The following is an 18,535-nucleotide window of genomic DNA, read 5'->3' as shown; positions in this document are numbered from 1 at the left end:
ATTTTAATTATATATATATATATATATATATATATATATATATATATATATATATATATATATATATATATATATATATCGGATTACTTTTTTCATCTGAATATACTGTATATGTAGGTTATGTAATATAATAAATAATAATATAATAACAAATGATTAAAATAATAAGAATATTATTATATGGGATGCATAGATGAATACAGGGGTAAACACCAAAATATATATTTAAAAATATATTTTACAAAATTTGTAAAAATATACATTGCATGTCTATTTTAAAACAAACCAATGATTTTGCAAATTACTATCAAAATGTGATTTTTCTGAATGTGCACATATAGGCTAAATCACACAGAGACAGACCCTATGCCTCAGAACTCTAGCCTTCTTCTTTTCCGAGGGATGTACTCAACAAATATTTGTACACACTTTATGTGCTATCTTGGCTTGGGCAAGATGACAGTCTGGTGAGGTTCGTTCGTTTCAAGTCACCCTCAGCAGACGTGAGAAAGTAGTTAGTGTCCTGTATGTGGGGACTCTCTTATTCTCAGACTAAACTCAATGAGGAAGGACTAATATGACCTGAATGTCCCGCACTTCTGAACAGAACGCTGTCTCTCCGTGGCTTGTTAAGGGACAATGTTTGTTTTGTTTCACAGAGTTCTGAGAGGGGAGGCTGAGAGAGGGTGAAAGGGGACGGGGGGGTCCGTGAGAGATTCAACACAGTTGCTCTGGCAACTAGTTTTGGCCCCTTGAGTACACTAACATACAAATCAGGGTCTGGACTGAGGTCCTGGGCACAGAAAGCAGCGCAACTGGAGCCACGGACCACCACGAATAGAGAACAGGAAACGCTAGTGAGTTTCATTCGGATTCACTAAATCACCATGTCAGTTTAAAGATGGCAAAAAGCTTTCCATTGCATTTTTATCACACTTGTGTATTCAAGGCACGCGGCAATACAAAAACAAGAGTAGGTGCTGCAGTGGCTCCCGGGGAGGCCAAATTTCCCTGTTTTTCGAGGGCCCAGGACATCTCAACCCTTTTTTCCCCTTCATGTTGCGTGCCAAGCCTCTGATAGAGAACAAAATTGGGCTGTGTGAATGAAACTCACAGCCTCCACAGACAATTATGAGAAACCAAAATTCGAAACGGAAACAGCGCTGAATTTAAATTCATAAGACATTTCGGGCAAATGCACTAATAAAGTTCTGTTTTGCAACTACATTCACAGAACAGCGATAGCAGTTGCTGCTCGAGAAAAAGAGAGGAGAAAATGCTCAAATCTAGTTTTCATCACTTTCTTTGTGTTATTAGAAAAGCTAAACAAATAAAGTCTCACAAAACTATGTGGAATTCTGTATAAACACAGCTATGCACGGGACAAGCCTGCAATGGCCACTTTATATAAGCATCAACCCCGCCATCTAGCGGTCACAGATACTCATTGCATCCCCACAAAAGTTACTTACGGAGGATTAAACCTAAAAAAATCATACAAATAAATGATATAACAATATAAAATAAACAATGAAAGATTTTGAAGTTTTACTTGATACACCAGTTACAAAATAATTTCTTTATTTTTCCCTTTTATTATTGTTCTTTATTACTTTTTTAAATAAAAAAGATCAATTTATATATATTTATTTATTTTGTCCTGTGTACTCTGGAGACACACACACAAAAAAACTCAGAAAACGAATCCAGTTTCAATCAGATTTACTTTTTACAACTGTTTACAGACTTGAAGGACAAGATTTAGACTTGACGTCACATTTATTTCACAGAAAGGAAATAAAAACAAAATTCAAACAAACGAGCAATTCAAATGGGGAGAAAACAGAAATGGTTCACTTCTTCCGCAGTGACAAAAACAAACTATAATAGCACAGAGATATTACAGTCAAAAAGCACTGAGGTTTCTACAATTGTCATATCAAAACATTCACATTAGAACTGAACACTTCTCCTGGTCGGCAAAAGCAATACAGATGTCACTGTGTCAAAGCAGATCCAGCTATACAAACACAAATTCAGACCCGACAGCTTTAGTCCAGTTCAGTAAGAGGTTGCCAGATCACCATGATAAACAACCACACATGAACTCAAGGGCCCATATCTTTATATACATGGTCTAGTTATGCACAATACTTGTGATTAGAACATCTGTGTTTGTGATACTGTGAACATTGTAGTGGATTCATCAGAAGTCTCAGTTGCTGTGGCTGATATTCACAGCACTGAATAAAAAAAAAAAAAAAAACAATATCAATTTTTTTTAAGAATGAGATTTTTCTTTAGACAGCACATATTGCCAAATTTCAATTTCATTTAATTGATCAAAGAGGCGTATATTTGTACTTTACAATGTTTATATTACTATGACTATTATTACTATTATTTCTTGGCAATCTGGTGTAATACCAACAGCTATTAAATATTTGGTCAGTAGGGGCATTTGGTATAAAGCATGTGTTGTCAAATACAGAGACTAAATATTTGCACAATCCTAATGATCTATTATGACAAAAAAAAAAAAAAAAGTGATTGAGTCAATGTTTTGGGTATTTCTGGAATGTCAGACAATGTAAAAATCTGATGTAAAGATTTACACTAGCAGATGATGCTCTTGCTTGTTTACCTGAACATGCACAAACAGATGAATTTATTTAAAATATCCGTGATTTTTTTTAAATAGAAAATGCATGTATAATCTGCCAAGAAGTCTCAAGGGTCAGAAATACAACAGGGTGCCTTCATTTCCATACATTTCCTTCTTAAAGATCCGTAAAGCTTTATTTCATGGATGTACTGTAGAGATCAATGATGAGCTAGGAAAATGTTCTTTTCCAGTGTCATTTCCTGGCTTTGGCAGAGTTTAGGTTGGCGTTTTTATCAGTGTTTAAGGCCTGACCGTGAAGATCAGCTGTCTGTGTGTGTCTGCCAAGCATGACAATGAAGAAGATACTGCAGCTAATCTACAGATACATTTAACAGGCCATTCTAGCCCATTTAAAAACATTCAAGAACCGCATTCCTCCGCAGCTCTGTCCCTGATAACAATTTTACAAACGGGTTGAAGGTTAAAAACATGGATTTAAAATCAGTTAAGCGGTACCATTTTATGGAGATGATTTTAAAATCTAGAAATCTTCAAACCCTATTTTTAAAATGTCAGCTCTGCTGGTAAATTTTATATTTATTTATTTATGAATTTTCTGAGTAAACACTAATACATTGAACTGGCAAAGAACGAAACACCAATATATAAAATATACCTGTATAAATTTTTCTGTTTACAAAAAGTGGCATGTACACCACTCTATGGAGAATCAGTGAAATTGTACAATGAGAAAATGTTGGAGAAAAATGTACAAAAGTGTTGTGTGATGGTTGTAGTTTGTGGTTTACAAACTGTAAAAATTCTCACAAATCCTAGCTGCGATGAGTGTACAATGAGGCTTAGCTTTATCGTGCTTGGTAAAAGCTGATAAATATTACTCGGTATGGATCACTTGACAGTAAATAAAACCCTAAACTGTGCAGAGATGGGCAAAAGAGAAAGAATGAAATGGGTTTACCGAGGAAAAATCTTTTTATGGCTGTTTTTGTCCGTCAATGGATGTGAAATCATTAACTTCTTTTTAAAGCAACTCAATTTCATTCAACGATAAAAATAAATTCTCAGTTAATATTTATATCAATTGAACATGTAAGAAAAAGGAAAAGAGATGGGGGAAAAACAGCTGAAAAAAAAAAAAACTAAAAATACAACAATCCCCAAACATGAGTTGTTTAAAGGAAACCAGATTTAAAGTCATTCCACTTGTTTTGAATCTGCTTCTGCTCAGTACCATGATATGTCCATCTAACTTTTCTGGAAAAAGAACAGAAAAACGTCAATTCTTAATACAATTCATGAATTCTTAAGACTTAAGCGAGGATGGAAACGAGTTATATTTACCATACTCGACTGGTTCCCGTTGGTAGCATGAACTGACGTGACCTCTGCAATTTGCCGTTGTAACTTGTGAGAGGTGGAGAGGGTATCATCATCGCCGTCAAGATCTCTTTCCGACTCTCGCTCCCTCTTACCTGTCACGCTTCCTCCTGAGTGCAGCAGGTGTCCTGCTGAACACCACGCACAATATTGTATAAACACAGGAATATATAAACATGCTCCCTTAATAAAGCTTTTTTAACTGTATGATACTCATGTAACAATGCACTACATATTTCCGTTACCTGAATGTTGTGGACCTGCCATGTCATGCGAGACATTACATTTGTAAAGCCGACTGCCGTGTCCCGTGTCAGGCATGTGGTGGTATCCTGCAAAACAAGCAAGAGAAAAAAAAACTGCATGAGAAAGCAGATCTTATGCTGCTAATTTTGCAACTAACAACTACTGACACCTTTAATTCTATTAAATATTATTGAGTATTAAAGAGTTTTAAACACCTAATTGCTGCTGCTGTTGTTGTTGAATTCCACTTGGTCCCTGATGCTCTTCACTGTCAAAGTTCAGCAGAATACTTCCACTCCTGTTACCACTGGAACCGGCTGATACGGCTGGTGCTTTTAAGATGTCAAAAAGTCAATTTAAGTCATATCAGTATGCACGCAAAAAATAAACCAAAACAAAAACAAACATGAATTATTCCTATAACTTAATTCCGTTGTTTTAGGTAAACTGTAAAACATTGCCTGGTTTTAATTACTATACATTATGACTATGATTTTAGCTAAATTAAACAATGTGGCCATTCTTTTATTAAAATAAGGGAACAAATTAATAAAACATCACCACAAATCGTCATGGAACTAATTCTTAATTTGGGGTCATGATATAAATTTTTATTTCATATTTTATTTATTTTTCTTTAACTTTTACATGTATTTATTATATTATTCTTTATTTTGTCTTCAGTTATTAAAGGGATAGTTTGCCCAAAAATGAAAATTCTGTCATTAATCTGTCATTAAACTATCCCTTCAAAAATATTACTGTTTTTAAAATAAGCCCAAAAGTTGACCTTTATTTATTAGCCTTCTTAAAACATCCAAGAGAAACAAAAAACGCTGTCAGACTTAAAGTAATAGAAGTCTGCACTATCAAATAATGAGGGGAAAAAATGATATTCACTTGGTGTATTGGTCCCGGACTGCTGTTCCCTTGGGGAATAGGCCATCCCATTCCCATTCCCATTGTGTGTGGATGGTACGGAGGCCAGAAGTCCTGGTGAAATAGAATGTAGAATTACTTGTACTGCTACAATGTACCATTTAAGCATTTACTCAAACTTCTGAAAATTTTACTCTTCATCAACTGAATGGGGGGTCTTCTTTTCACTGCTAAACATGATAGCTAAATAGTTCTAAGCTAAATAGTTGCTTGCTAAAAGAAGAAATTCTTGCCAAGTCCTCTGTAGCGTGAAAGCTGTTGGTAGATCTGCTTCATCCTCTCGATGTTGAGGCGGCTCGCTTCAGCGTGGTTCACCATTGGTTTTGGGTAATGGACACCAATGATGCACTTTGCAGCGGCTTGCACAGAGTCTGGGGCGTTCCATGGGTCGTAGATGTATTTGGCAGGGAAACCTCGGAGAATAGGTAAATATCGTCTGAAAGAACAAAGAAAGATTAAACCACAGTCTTATCACAAACATGAGGAAGGTTATGCGAGATGGTTATTGGATTCCCATGTTTGAACAAGCAGGTACAAAAAGAACAACAGAGCTTCTCGGATTACAGCAAGCAGCTTGTGTTAGCGATTAATTTACAGGGATTGTCACACATTTAACTGTGCAATATTGTAATTGTGAATGTATACTGTCAGCACACCACCATAACAACAACAACAACAAAATAACAAATGCAAAAGAACTGAAAAATTCAAGCTCTACTGAAATCTGGACTTGCGTCTCTCCTCCAGGTCCCAGGGACAGAAAAGGCCACCTACCTAAGGTGCTCCACCTTACCAGAGCGTGGGGACGGAGGGCTGCAGGAGGCACGGCTCGCAGACAGGCGGACGCAGTTTAAACAGGACAACAGGTCCCGCCTGTGCTGAGACACTACGGAGATTCCTACTACAACACGCATTAGAAAGCAGAGGCAGTGACCAGGCCCTCCCAATCCCTCCAGATCCAAAGACATAGCACCCTCCCACAACCCCATCCCACCCGCTTCAACAAATCGAAACTCAGGGCTGAGTGAGAGGTTCAGGTTCGCTCCCTGCCCCTCGCACTGCCACTGATCGCTTTTGAGACGACAGTGATCCCAAGCCAAGGCAGAGAAACCTGCTAGCCGCCAAAGGAGAAACGCAGTATACTGTCCTCTGCTGCTGGGCGGCCCCCTCGTTTCACTAAAAGAGACCAGAACCCTTTTGCCAGGAACAGTCACATCCTGCCTGAACAAGCAAGCGGCCAGAAACACGTTATACAAGAAATTACTAGGTGGCATACGAACCGTGAGTGGCTGTGTTGGGGACAGGGTTACGCTGAAGGCCATGGACTCTCGTTCTCTTGCACAGGCAGGGCTGCATTCAATGCCTAGAGGACCGCTAAACATTTCAAAAAGAGTCTGATAAGGAGGAGTTGTCCAGAGCTAGAATGAAGTCATTGGGCTCTGGCTTTGGGCCCCACCTCCCATCATGCTCTCTTGGGAATGCAATGTGGCTCTCTATACATTGAAAACAGGCCAGGCTTCGTATGTATTTCCCTACCAAGCGGTTAAAATCCCTTTTGATGAAACGAGATGCTACCGAGCTAAAGAACAGGCTACTGCATTTCCCGCTGATAAAGCATCGAGCTTCAACCACATTCACAGCTAACAGGTTTCCAAATGCTTTGGCTAAGAATGGCTTTCGTCTTAAAAGCAATCAACCACAATTCACAAAGGGGAAAGGGAAAGCTGAACTTTTCACCCAATCCATGAGACGACCACACAGAAACACAAAAACATACAAGCATTGGGCTAACGTGTGTATGAGCTATAGAAAAATACGATGACAACAATGTTTACAAGCAGACCATCTGTTCCTTTAGGGGGCCTATAATGAAGACAATGTGTTGGAGTACCAAAAGTCTGGAACTGCAAGGCCTTAGATGGAAAAGTTAGAACACATATAGACTACTTGCTTTTTTGACTAATTCATGTCTAGACCTCAACTGATACTTTTCTATAAATATGTAAATCAAATGCTGCAATACAGTACAAGAAAGGTTATGTCTAAATGTATTAAATACACTTCTAAATTCCAAAATTCCTTACATTCTTTTAATGGAGTTACTTTAACAAATGTTTCCTCATTCTGTTAAGCTGTCCTTCTGTGTTGTTAATCTTTAATGCATTCTAGCTTTTAAACAATGGTCTATTCAGTGAAATCAAGATTTTTAGTGTGCACGTTACCAACCTAATGAAATCGCCGTTAGGGTCGGTGCGCCTGCCGAAACCCACTGGACAGTAGCAATGAAAGAACTGTTGAAAGAAAGAGCTACAGGAGAGCCACATCCAGCTGCCTGCATTTACACTCCAGTCAGCATCCAATAGGAGCTCCTCGAACACCTGTCAATCATGACTACCATTATTTTCCAACCAGTCAGAGATGGTGGTTATTTAGACGTATTGAAAACAAACTGCAGTTTTGTAGTCAGTCTTTCCATGACTAAGCATTTTCAAATTTTTAATGGAGAAATTCAGGGGAAATAAAATACCTTTTTAAAAAGTAGGTCACTCCATTGTCACTGCTTGTGTGTCCTTAACACTCAAGGACTTTAAACTAAAATCTATCCATCCATCAAATTTTTATATTCTCCAATAACAGAGGCCAGCAACTTTTCTGATATGAAGTGCCATTTTTAAATTCATCCTTCATAAATTCATATACAGTTCTAATAAACATGCTCTTCATGCATTCAAAGTATTGTTCTGAGAACAAAAAAGCAGACTACACTGCATCATCGCCATTAACACGAGTGGTACTGTGCAACTCTACTGGCCCACGCGCTGCAACCCACTGAAGGTGCAGCGTAGATCAACAGTTTTAACCCAAAATGGTGTGGCTGAATACGGGTTGCATGTGTAAATGGCTATTCATCTGTACTGAGATAAGTAATTTGTCATTTAGATTGACAACATTTTGCAATGCTGTATTTATCATTTTTTCCCCTCACATTATTTTCCCTTAATATCACTTGGATCTCCCTGAATGTCAAATTTAAAAAACTCAGCTCTACCAAAACAAAAGGAAAAAAAAATGTGCTATGTGAAAGAGATGCACCTTCATGCCCTCTTCCCAACTGATCCACAGGTCTCCACGAGTGAGAAAACAAGCGACAGCATGACGGGCCAGGTGGTGGATCCAGCCCTCCTGCCTCAGCTGGGTCATAATGGCATCAATCCATGGAAAACCTGTCTTAGCTTCAGCCCATTTGGCCAAAGCCTCTGGGTTTTTGTCCCAAGGGATGCGCACACAGATCGGGTTACCTTCCATCTTATCAAATCGTGGGTTGGTGGTGGCGGCAGTGTAGAAAAATTCCCTCCACAGCAGCTGACCATAGAGGGAGAGTGGAGGAGTGCTGTTTTTCTTTACCTGCAGGAAATTTTTAAACAGATTATTTATGACTTAACAACATGCCAGCAACAATAGCTATATTCATGGCAAGATAAAACATCTCAATTTTACAATGCAATTATATATATATAAAAATTTACATGTAGACCCTCTTAGCCAAATTCTCAGTAAACTGTATAATTATATAAGATGCAATATATAGCATTACTGCCCACTCACAATCAAAAGTAAAAAAAAAGTCAAAGGCGTCAGTATACTAGGTTTATAAATGGAAAAGGCATGTCACTTACCTTCCTGTAGAGGTCTGTAAGTTTGAAATAGAAGAGGCGGCAGGAGAGGCAGCCGAAACGGAGGTAGGGACTCAAGCCAGTCGGACTGGCTAGCAAAGAGTTGGCATTCATTCTGGGTCTTTCAAAATTTGCAACCCATGCCTACAAAAACATTTAGGAAGGAAAAGGTAAAGTGTGTTGTGCTATTAATGAACACATTATGAAGTACGTGTTGGGTTACAATTTTCCTTAAATTTTTTATACTTCTTGTAAATATTGTTATTGTATCAGGTCCATCAATGCATTAGTAACTGCAAAAAGGGGACAACTGCACAGTGCAGGAAAATCATGATTGTAACCACACTTTCTGCTGTATTTGTTTTAGCTCTTAAACACCTTAAGGCATATGGCCACAGATAATCTGAGCTCAAGACCACTGATCTATATATGATCACACCTTTCGCTCCAGATGCCTTTCAATCCTTGTTAAAGCCTCCGTTTCACCTCCTGGCCAGACAGCAGAAGGTAGTCCCTCGATGTCAAATCCTGAAATAATGTAGGTTAAAATAACAATTCTAATCTTGCACAACTTGGTAGGTTGCTGTATTGCAGTTTACGAAACGCATGTATTAGTTTTAGGTCACACGAGATGGATAGCGATGGATAAGTCTGCTTAACATCATTTACTCAATCTCAAGTGAGAAATCTGTATGGGTTCCTTCTGTTAGACACAAAAGAAGACATTTTGTAGAATAGCAACCAAATAGCTGCCAGTAGCCATTGACTTCCATAGTGTGAAAAAAAATTATAATAGCTGCTGATTGGTTACCAACATTATTAAGCATATTTTCAATTATGAAAAACAAGAAATTCGTTTTTGGGTGAACTATTCCTTTAAACTCAATAGAAAGGCTCTTTTCAGCTCACCTAGTTCTTCCAGTGAGGGCACACCATATTTGTCCCCATGGTCTTCAGAGACAGGTGTGACGCAGCAGCCCATAATAGTATTGGAGAGGGTTTCCACTGGCATCTCTGGTGGGTCCATTCGGCTGATTAGAGTCTGGAACCGTTTGTAAGTGAGCGGAGGCTGACCACCATTTAGTTCAATGATCCTGAAATGATGTGAAGTGTCAGCATGTGTTTGCCACCATCCTTCCCACATGTACACTTCACAAGCTTTAAAACTCTTATTTGAGATAGCAACGAGACAGTGATTTCTAGTTGTTCTTTAAAGAGTTAACGTAAAAAAAAAAAGAAGAAGAACTAAAGTGTAGCTGACATTAGATATTAAACAGACGGAGGTGAATAAAGCGGAAGCCTTTCATTTTTAAACATAAATATTGAACATGTTGCCGCAAGCCTCCTGGAATGTCGTTCAGTTGAACAAAAGTCACTGTGTCAGGCTAGTAGGATGAAACAGTTAAAATGTCACTTTTTAAATTTTAAGGAAATGAGCTCTTACTTATCAAGGTTGTATAGGGTATGTGAGATCTTGACTATGACTTCAACCCCGGCCTCCATCGCAAGCTTTTTAATAGCTGCATCCCTCTCCTTTCCAAACGGTTCGGAGTCATACTCAAAGGTCAACCTGGATATTTTCCATTCCTGCAGGAAAAGATTTTAAACACTATATAAGTTACTCAAATGTGTTACAATAATTGAAATTTGTGGCTTTCACATGAAATTAGATCAATCAATTAAATTCTTCACCATATTCACCAACTTAAGAGATGTTTTAAATAATAATACCTTGAAAAGGCGTGGAAAAACATTGGCTGGTTGTCCTCGGATGACAAAAAGGCGGGAATTGAGTTTTCTTAGATTGGAATCAAGATCATCCAGGCACTGCAGGAGAAATCTGTTAGGAATAAAAAAAAAACATTATTATTAAGTGTTTTTAAATATTTAAATAATAATTCTGCAGTAAAAGAAGAGGTTAGTTCGAGATTAATGGACCAATCCCAATATAGGTATTTATAATTTTTTTTGTTTTTCACCATACAGGCACAACCACATCTAATAGACTGATTATAACAAGAGTCAAATATACCAATAAGACAGTTTGTTTATAAAAGTACTTTTAAACATTTTAAAAACGTCTACACTGTTTCAGCTTCCAAAATAGTGAACACTTTAAAAATGGTACAGATTAGTTTAGAGATCAAGATGGTTCTCAGATGTCCTGATTTGACTTGACCAGGTACATGGCCTAAAAAGTTTGAGAACTACTGATCTAAAGCAAAGCCCTGAGGCTTTACCTGTTCTGCAAGCTGTCCTCAGACCTACAGATGCTCGAGTTTCCATTCACAAATCTGTTCATTCATGACCCGTTTAAAACATTAGGAGCTTAACTGCTATTTCCTCTCTACACATCTGCCTTACCAGCTGAAGGCCCTTTAAGTACTACAGCCTTTACAGAAAAACACAGCTGCATGAATAAATCAACATATGACACTTGTTGAATTTGAATAAAGAGGTCAGAGCATTTTTGTTTTCAAATAATTCAAAAAAGCCATATTTTAACTTTATTTTAATTAAAATGATTAAAAAATCTGGAGTTTTCGATATTTCATTTAAAGATAATATTTAACTTTTTACATAAAGGAATATATTTTGTCACTGTGACAGTCCTTGTTGCATTAAAAAAAGTGATGTTTTAACTTTAGAGTACTATTAATCTTCCTCCAGAGATTCAGAAACGTTCTCTGTAAAAGCATAACCCTTTGTACCAGATCAGTAACTATTTTGCATACTAAATATGAGCAAAGAGCAGACAAAACAGAAGTTACCGACAGACCCACTGTCACGCTAGGCTTCCTGTACACTTTGTTCTTTCATTAATGAGGTTATAGTATTTATCTGACAGGCCCGTCCGACCTTCTACCTGTGTCTGTTATTTGGTCCTACATACTGACTGAGCCCAAAGTCAGACTGTCTGCTACCAAAGCCCTGATTAGAGACCAGACAGGGACAAAGCTCCCTATGCTCCAGATACTGGCTGACCGGCCGGCACACTCTCACACATACAGTAACTGCACAAACTCCACCAGCAAACACATTTGAACACGAACACACACACACACACACACACACACACAAACACACACACACACACACACAAACACACAAACACACAAACACACACACATAGTCACTTCCATTCATGAAATCCAAAAGAATGAGACAGAACAAAAAACTAATAGCTGCTGGGGGAAACTCAAACCTAATTTTCAGAAGTCTGCCTTGTCATACATCATTCCTTATGTAACTGGCCTGGCCTAGATTTGCAGTGCGCATGGGCTCCACCACTGGAGGGCATAAAATTAGCCCAGTGACCTCTTTTCAACCACAACAACACTCTCTCAGCACCTAGACTGAGGAAAAAAGCATACTTATGCTTGTTTTCCCTTTCAAAGGATCACGTTTTTGTTGCGAGACAATAAAAGGTTCTGCATTTTAAAATTAAGTCTAGAATTAATTTTTTTCTGGCCATGACACCTAGTGAATAACTATCCGTCTAGCATCTAGGAAACTAAGATTACAAGTTATGGCCTACAGTTCATGCAATCAGTTGCCACACAAAATGGATAACTAACCAGGTACATATGCCTCATCCGTTAAGGTAGATAAAGTGCTGAAGTTCAGCAAAAGCAAACAAATTAGATATGTTTCACACATTCCTCAGAGAGTAAAATTCCTGTTCCATAATCATGGGTTCAATTACTAAATGAATTACTACATATTTATGAATTACTAACTGATTGAATGTATCAAGGCTTAATTTAATCAAAAATACAGTAAAATATGTTTTAAAATCACTTTTCTATTTTAATATATAATATATTTAAAAAGTACTTTGTTCTTGTGATGGCAAAGCTGAAATTTCAAGAGATAGTAGAGAGTTATCTATTTGGACACTGAAATAATTTTCCTAATTTTGTCTCTGTATGCCACCAGAATAGAATTAAAATGAAACAAATTTCAGTGCAGGTTTTAAGCTTTAATTCAAGGGGTTGAACAAATATATAACATAAAATACTTAAGAACTTACAATCATTTTCAGGAGCTCAAATGCAATTGGACAAATAAATAATCCTAAATAAAATGTTCAGTTTTAATATTTTGTTGAGAATTATTTGCAGTCAATAACTGCCTTACGTTTGGAACTCATGGACATCACCAATGTTTCCTCCTTTGTGATGCTTTGCCAGGCTTTTACTGCAGCTGACTTCAGTTAGTTCACTAAACACCAGTAAGCCAGTGCCACTGAAAGCCATTCATACTCATGCCATCACACTGACCCACCATGTTTCACAGGTGACGCTGTATGCTCTGGATCATGAGCTGTTTCAAGCCTTCTCCGTACTTTTTTCTTCCCATTGTTCTGCTACAAGTTGATCTTAATTCCAGGCAACCAAAGAATGCTTTTCCAAAGAGGTCTGGCATTTTTAGATGTTTTTTGGCTAAAACTGGCCTTGTTTGCACCTTGTGGTTAATATTCTGCATTTGATCTGGTGAAATCTTCTCTTGATTTTAGACTTGACAGTGACACACATACCTCCTGGAGAGTGTTCTTCACTTAGCTGGATGTTGTGAAAGAGTTTTTCCTTTACCATGGAGAGGATCCTCTGATTAATCATCACTGTTGTCCTCTGTGGATGTCTGGGCTTTTTATGTTGCTGAGATCCCCAGTGCATTTTTTTCCTCAGAACGTACCTCTTAATTTGGCAACTCCTAATATTCCTGCTATCAGCAACAGCATCCAGTTGTAAATGGCACCTCCAAAAAAAATGTTCTTGAAAAATCAAGAAATAACCCACACTGTGCCCATGACACAGCTTTTAATGTAACTATCCAATTACTTATGCTCCCTCTGAAGGGAGGAGGTACATATTAAAGAGCAGTAATTTCTTAACCTTTCCTCTCAAATTAAAGATCATAGTGATCATAGATCATCCTTTATATAACTGCAATTTCAATACGGTTTTGACAGCAGCTAAAAAAATAAAAATTTTACCTGTGTCCAAATATATACTGACCAACATGAAGTAACATGTCTCTCTTGAGGATGTAATTATGCAGTGTAGTGTGCATGACAGCACTGAAGACAAAGAATCAACAGATTACTCCTTTACACCCTATTTTTAAAGGCGATTTAGAGCAGACAACACAACGTGACCTGCAATCTCCCTGAATTAAAGTACCTAAACTTGGTGCTCAACAGGTGTTTTTAAGTAAGACAGCAGAGGCCATCTGAACACTGCAGATGACTATGACAAATCCAGTCACAGGTGCTTCATCTTTTAATCTGGATAATTAGCTCTCTTTAACATTCAGTCAGATCACACTGTAACCATTCAGTATGAGGAGAGTTGAATGACAAGCTCTGTGACTAGACTGTCTGATTGTCTTCTGAGAGCGAAGCATCTGCTGGTCTGCGACTTGGCCTACTTTCCTCTTGACTGACTATTATGGCACAGGATCGATCTGCATACATGGCCATGTGGTCAGATTACTTCATGTGTGGGTATTCGGTTGTTTAAAATAGAAACACAAAGACATATCTGACTGCTCAGTGCTCATATGCCATTCTGAGATGAAATTCTGAGATGCTTTTAGTGAAAATATAGAGGTTTCTTCATTTTAACCACACAAAGAACTGCACATGCCCAAGCGATACACAATATGCTTTCTACAAGAACTCATATTTCTAATCATTTTTTCAGAATTTAAGAAACATTGAGATCATAACATCTATAAAAATAAAGCTGCATCAGCTGATAATGAGACTGCAGCTTTATGACCACTGCTGGCAGGATGAGACTGTAAAATTATGCAAAAAATTTACAACATCGAAAATAAAAGCTTTCAACCTTTTATTAAAGCAACATGTTGTGACTTTGCCCTTTCTTTTTTAGAGTTGGAACAACTGTAATAGTATATTCAATAGCCTGCTTATATGGTCATCAAATTGTGTCAACTCGTATTACAGGTTTAAGCAACAATAGGGTTCATTTTCATTGGAACAGGATGTACACAAATATATAAACGCTGATTTTTTTTCCAACAGCATGACCTCAATATCAGTTTCTGAACCTCAGTCAAATGTAAACAACATAAAGTGACATAAGATTGGGAGATCAGTTGTAATTGTTATACATGTCAAGGTTTTTCAAGTTGCATAACGCATCACACAATAACACCTAGATAGAGATAGTTTTTTATGTTAGTTTTGTATTAAATATTGACCGTGTTTGTACTGTTTAGCGGTCATATTAAAAAATATGCATAAAGTCAAAGCATATGATTTTCTTATGCTCAAAACTAACAGACTTGCTTGATGGGACGAAGTTATACCTTCTTTTGTTGCTAAAACAACTGCACCCACCTCCACCTGTTGACCCCAAGGTTAGACGACCCAGCGAACCAGGGATCCAGGAAGTAGACACATCGAACAGTGTCTGCCCCACGTACTGCCTCCTGAAGTGCAGGGTTGTCATGGAGACGGAGGCCCTTCCGGAACCAATGGATGGAATTTGGGGCCATGTTCACTGAGTCACCCTTCCAAAAAAAAAAAAAAAAAAAAATCAAATACATTCATTCCAGAGACTGCTGATTAATTGGAGAGGATGCCACGGTTTTCATATACGGTCTCAAAGAGCAACATAATAAGCAATAAAATGAAAAGCCTTTAAAAACAGCAAGTGGAAGACCATCTCCAGCACATTACAGAAAGGCAATTACATTAAGGCTGTGAGACTTTTCCATTCTTATTTTGCAGACATTGGCGTCATAACATCCTACACTGAGGCAGTAAAAGTGGGTTGCCATTTTCAACGTTTGCTCAGAGACCATTTGGTATAGTTTTTTTCTGTTTCCTCTTCATGGCTGAGAATCCTCCAAATCCAGGCCTAAAACCTGTCCATCTGAGCAGTCATTCTGTGGCATTCAATTTTTGGCTTTTCCTCAGACTGACTCAGAATTTGTGACGTCTACACTGGACTGAATAACTCTGTCATGCGTGTCAATGCAATACTGTCTCTTGTGAGTGATGTGACACTCACAAAATCCTTCCTGTCAATCACGAACATTTCCTTAAACACTGCTCGACAAACAAAGTGGTCTCAAGGAGGCAGAGGATTTATTTTGATTTATCTATATGCCAGGTTAAGCCTCTGTCTCTCAGGCAACTTATCGACTGTCTGTGCCCTGGGAATTACAGCAGGCCACCTTTAGCTGGGATTGATCCAGCAACTTGGGATTAGTCCGGCATTTGTTAAAGTTGTTAAAATTGTTAAAGGTCACTCATCACTAGTTCACCCCCAAAAACAAACCAACAACCAACAAACCCACATTAATAATATCTGGAAGTATTAACACTAAAGAACACTAAAGTAAAAAATTTGCTGGAAAACAACTACGAAAACTATAAAATACATGGTTCTCATGCTTATATTACAGGACTACTGTACCACTACAATATCTGCAATATCTGTTTATCATACATTACCTAAAAAGTGTGTCATAAACGCCAGCCCCTATTAGACTGTCACAGCCTTTGTTTGTCTTTCACACATTTGTCAAAGTAAACATTTTGAGGCCGTTTTGCTTCCATAGCATTAATGGATAGAAAAAAAATCTAAAATACACATTCTGGATGTTTATTACAGTTTTATTTGTTTGTGTCTGTAGATATTAAAGGCACATGTTTAAAGGGTGATTTCTTAAAAAAATAAATTCCAGAAATCTCTACCTGAGTAGCACTTACATACACTAAATTTATATTTTCAAATCTTTTAGTGTTTTTTTCATACATAATTCTATAGATTTATATAACATTTTATATATAACACTTGCATATGTAAACAAAACATTTCAGGAAACATGTTTAAAAAAAGTACCTTATTCACCTGACATCTTGTCTAAAAAGATAATATTACTATTTAAGATGGATTATCAATAGTACAAAAAAATAAGCACGCGCTACCAACTGCACCCACAAACCAATCCCAAAAAGGATGAAGTTAATAGTAAAGGTAGGTCATTTTCATAACTGTACTCAAATTGCCATTCATGACAAAGAAATCATAAAAAACTGGTAAATCTAATATTAGTAAGAAAAATAAATATATTATTGACTAAAATAGGGCATACATCGTTTGTTTTACACTAAAACACATTTTACAGTAGCGTGCGACAGTGCTCCACAGACACACTAAAAGCATCCTGCAGCAGAAATTAGGTCAGTTCCAAGTAGGTGAAACTGGCGAGACATTGTAGTTAGATTTAATGTATACATTTTGGGTCCCCCGCTACGTTTCTTAAAACAAAAATGTTATAATCAAAGGAACAGCATAGATACAAATAGAAAGAAAACATCTGAACATTTTAAAAAGAAAAACAAACGCTGGAAATGGGGTCACCGGCGCACGTTATGTAACGCATTTTTTACAAGGCAATAAAAGCCTATAAGAACAAAAATACGCCGATTAAACGCATTACCTTTAACCGTTATGTCAGTCCCGAAGACAGTATCATCTCTTCCCACGAGACAGCGATATTCTCACAGCTGAGAAACTGTACTGTTCCCCAATTCGGTCTGGCGCACAGACGGTCAACTTGACTTCATGAGACGCTCGTGCGCTGCGCCTGCTCTGTTTAGCTCTGCTTCTGTTCTGAGCGACGCTCTCAATGAGGATTTCCTAGTGAGAGCGATGGCGCTTCTGATTGGTCGAGACGAGGTCACGGGGAACGCGGAAGCTCACGTTTGGAAAGCATGTAATAATGAGAGAAGCGCTTGAGCTGATGGTGAGGATGAATCAACCTTCGTCTGCGGACCTTCGTTTTCATATTCAAACATACGAATTAGTGCGAAAAAAGGATACATATTAGATATTTCAGAATGCGTTGCTGATCTGTTGTAATTAAAAATACAAATATTTGTATTGATGTCATTTATTTCCCTTGACTCTCTTTTGTTTGTTTTTCTGTTTCATAAATTCCCGACCTAAATGTTGTGTGCTGTCGATTATTTTTTATTTCACTGCTTTGTTATGCTATATTGACTGACTAATTTAATAGCATGACAACAATCTCATAATCATAAAAATCGCTGATTCTTGAGACATATGGGACAAAGCATGTCCAACAGATATTTTCAATTGTAAATATAATGTATTTAACACAGTTACCCCCTTCAGTTTAGGTTTATTATTATTATATTAAGTCATTATTAATTATTAAGTTATTACACTTACTGTCTTCTCACTAAATGTAAAATAGTGTGTTGACAGAGAAGAGATAAGAAATAAGCTTGTGTTATTAAAAGCAACACTTAATAATATCTCATATCAAAGCAAGGTTGTTTTCCAGTGACATATGTTATGAATATTTTAAATACAAAAGGTTAATATTTATTGTGTCACAACCATGAAATGTCAAAAAAATGACAGAGTTGACATTTAATATTAAGTCATCATATATAATAATCATGATAGAATTTTTAACTTTATTAAATATAAAACAATTTAATTAAATTTTTCTAATAATTGCTTTTGTGGATTCATAGTTATTATTATATCACTTTAGGGTTCAGGGGAAAAAAAAGCTGAGGAAACACAAAACGCTCGTTTAAACATAATATGGTTTGTTTGTATTCTGATTATATATATTATATCATTTTTGGATCGTT

At 37.2% G+C, this 18,535-nt stretch overlaps 1 protein-coding gene across 4 annotated transcripts; it reads right to left on the bottom strand.

Annotated features, from left to right (window-relative positions):
• Positions 1 to 1,760: 1,760 nt before the first annotated feature.
• cry3a (cryptochrome circadian regulator 3a) lies at positions 1,761 to 17,522 on the bottom strand. 4 transcript variants are annotated; one of them, XM_043246627.1, is made up of 15 exons: positions 17,347 to 17,522; positions 15,233 to 15,405; positions 10,594 to 10,702; positions 10,307 to 10,449; positions 9,772 to 9,956; positions 9,302 to 9,390; positions 8,866 to 9,006; positions 8,282 to 8,593; positions 7,415 to 7,566; positions 5,422 to 5,624; positions 5,150 to 5,242; positions 4,465 to 4,593; positions 4,249 to 4,335; positions 3,968 to 4,134; positions 1,761 to 3,880 (listed from the first exon to the last, which is right to left on the bottom strand). In XM_043246627.1, exons 2-15 carry the CDS (start codon positions 15,388 to 15,390, stop codon positions 3,872 to 3,874), a joined length of 1,977 nt encoding a protein of 658 aa, XP_043102562.1. In that variant the 5' UTR covers positions 15,391 to 15,405; positions 17,347 to 17,522; the 3' UTR covers positions 1,761 to 3,871. The 4 variants fall into 4 exon arrangements, with proteins under 4 accessions (XP_043102562.1, XP_043102563.1, XP_043102564.1 ...); XM_043246628.1 differs by having other exon boundaries at positions 3,968 to 4,131; XM_043246629.1 differs by having other exon boundaries at positions 4,465 to 4,581.
• Positions 17,523 to 18,535: the final 1,013 nt, after the last annotated feature.

This window comes from Puntigrus tetrazona, chromosome 8 (assembly GCF_018831695.1).
Source record: "Puntigrus tetrazona isolate hp1 chromosome 8, ASM1883169v1, whole genome shotgun sequence".
NCBI lineage: Eukaryota > Metazoa > Chordata > Actinopteri > Cypriniformes > Cyprinidae > Puntigrus > Puntigrus tetrazona.
Note: the sequence above shows the minus strand (reverse complement) of the source record. Positions and strands in the feature narration are given on the sequence as shown.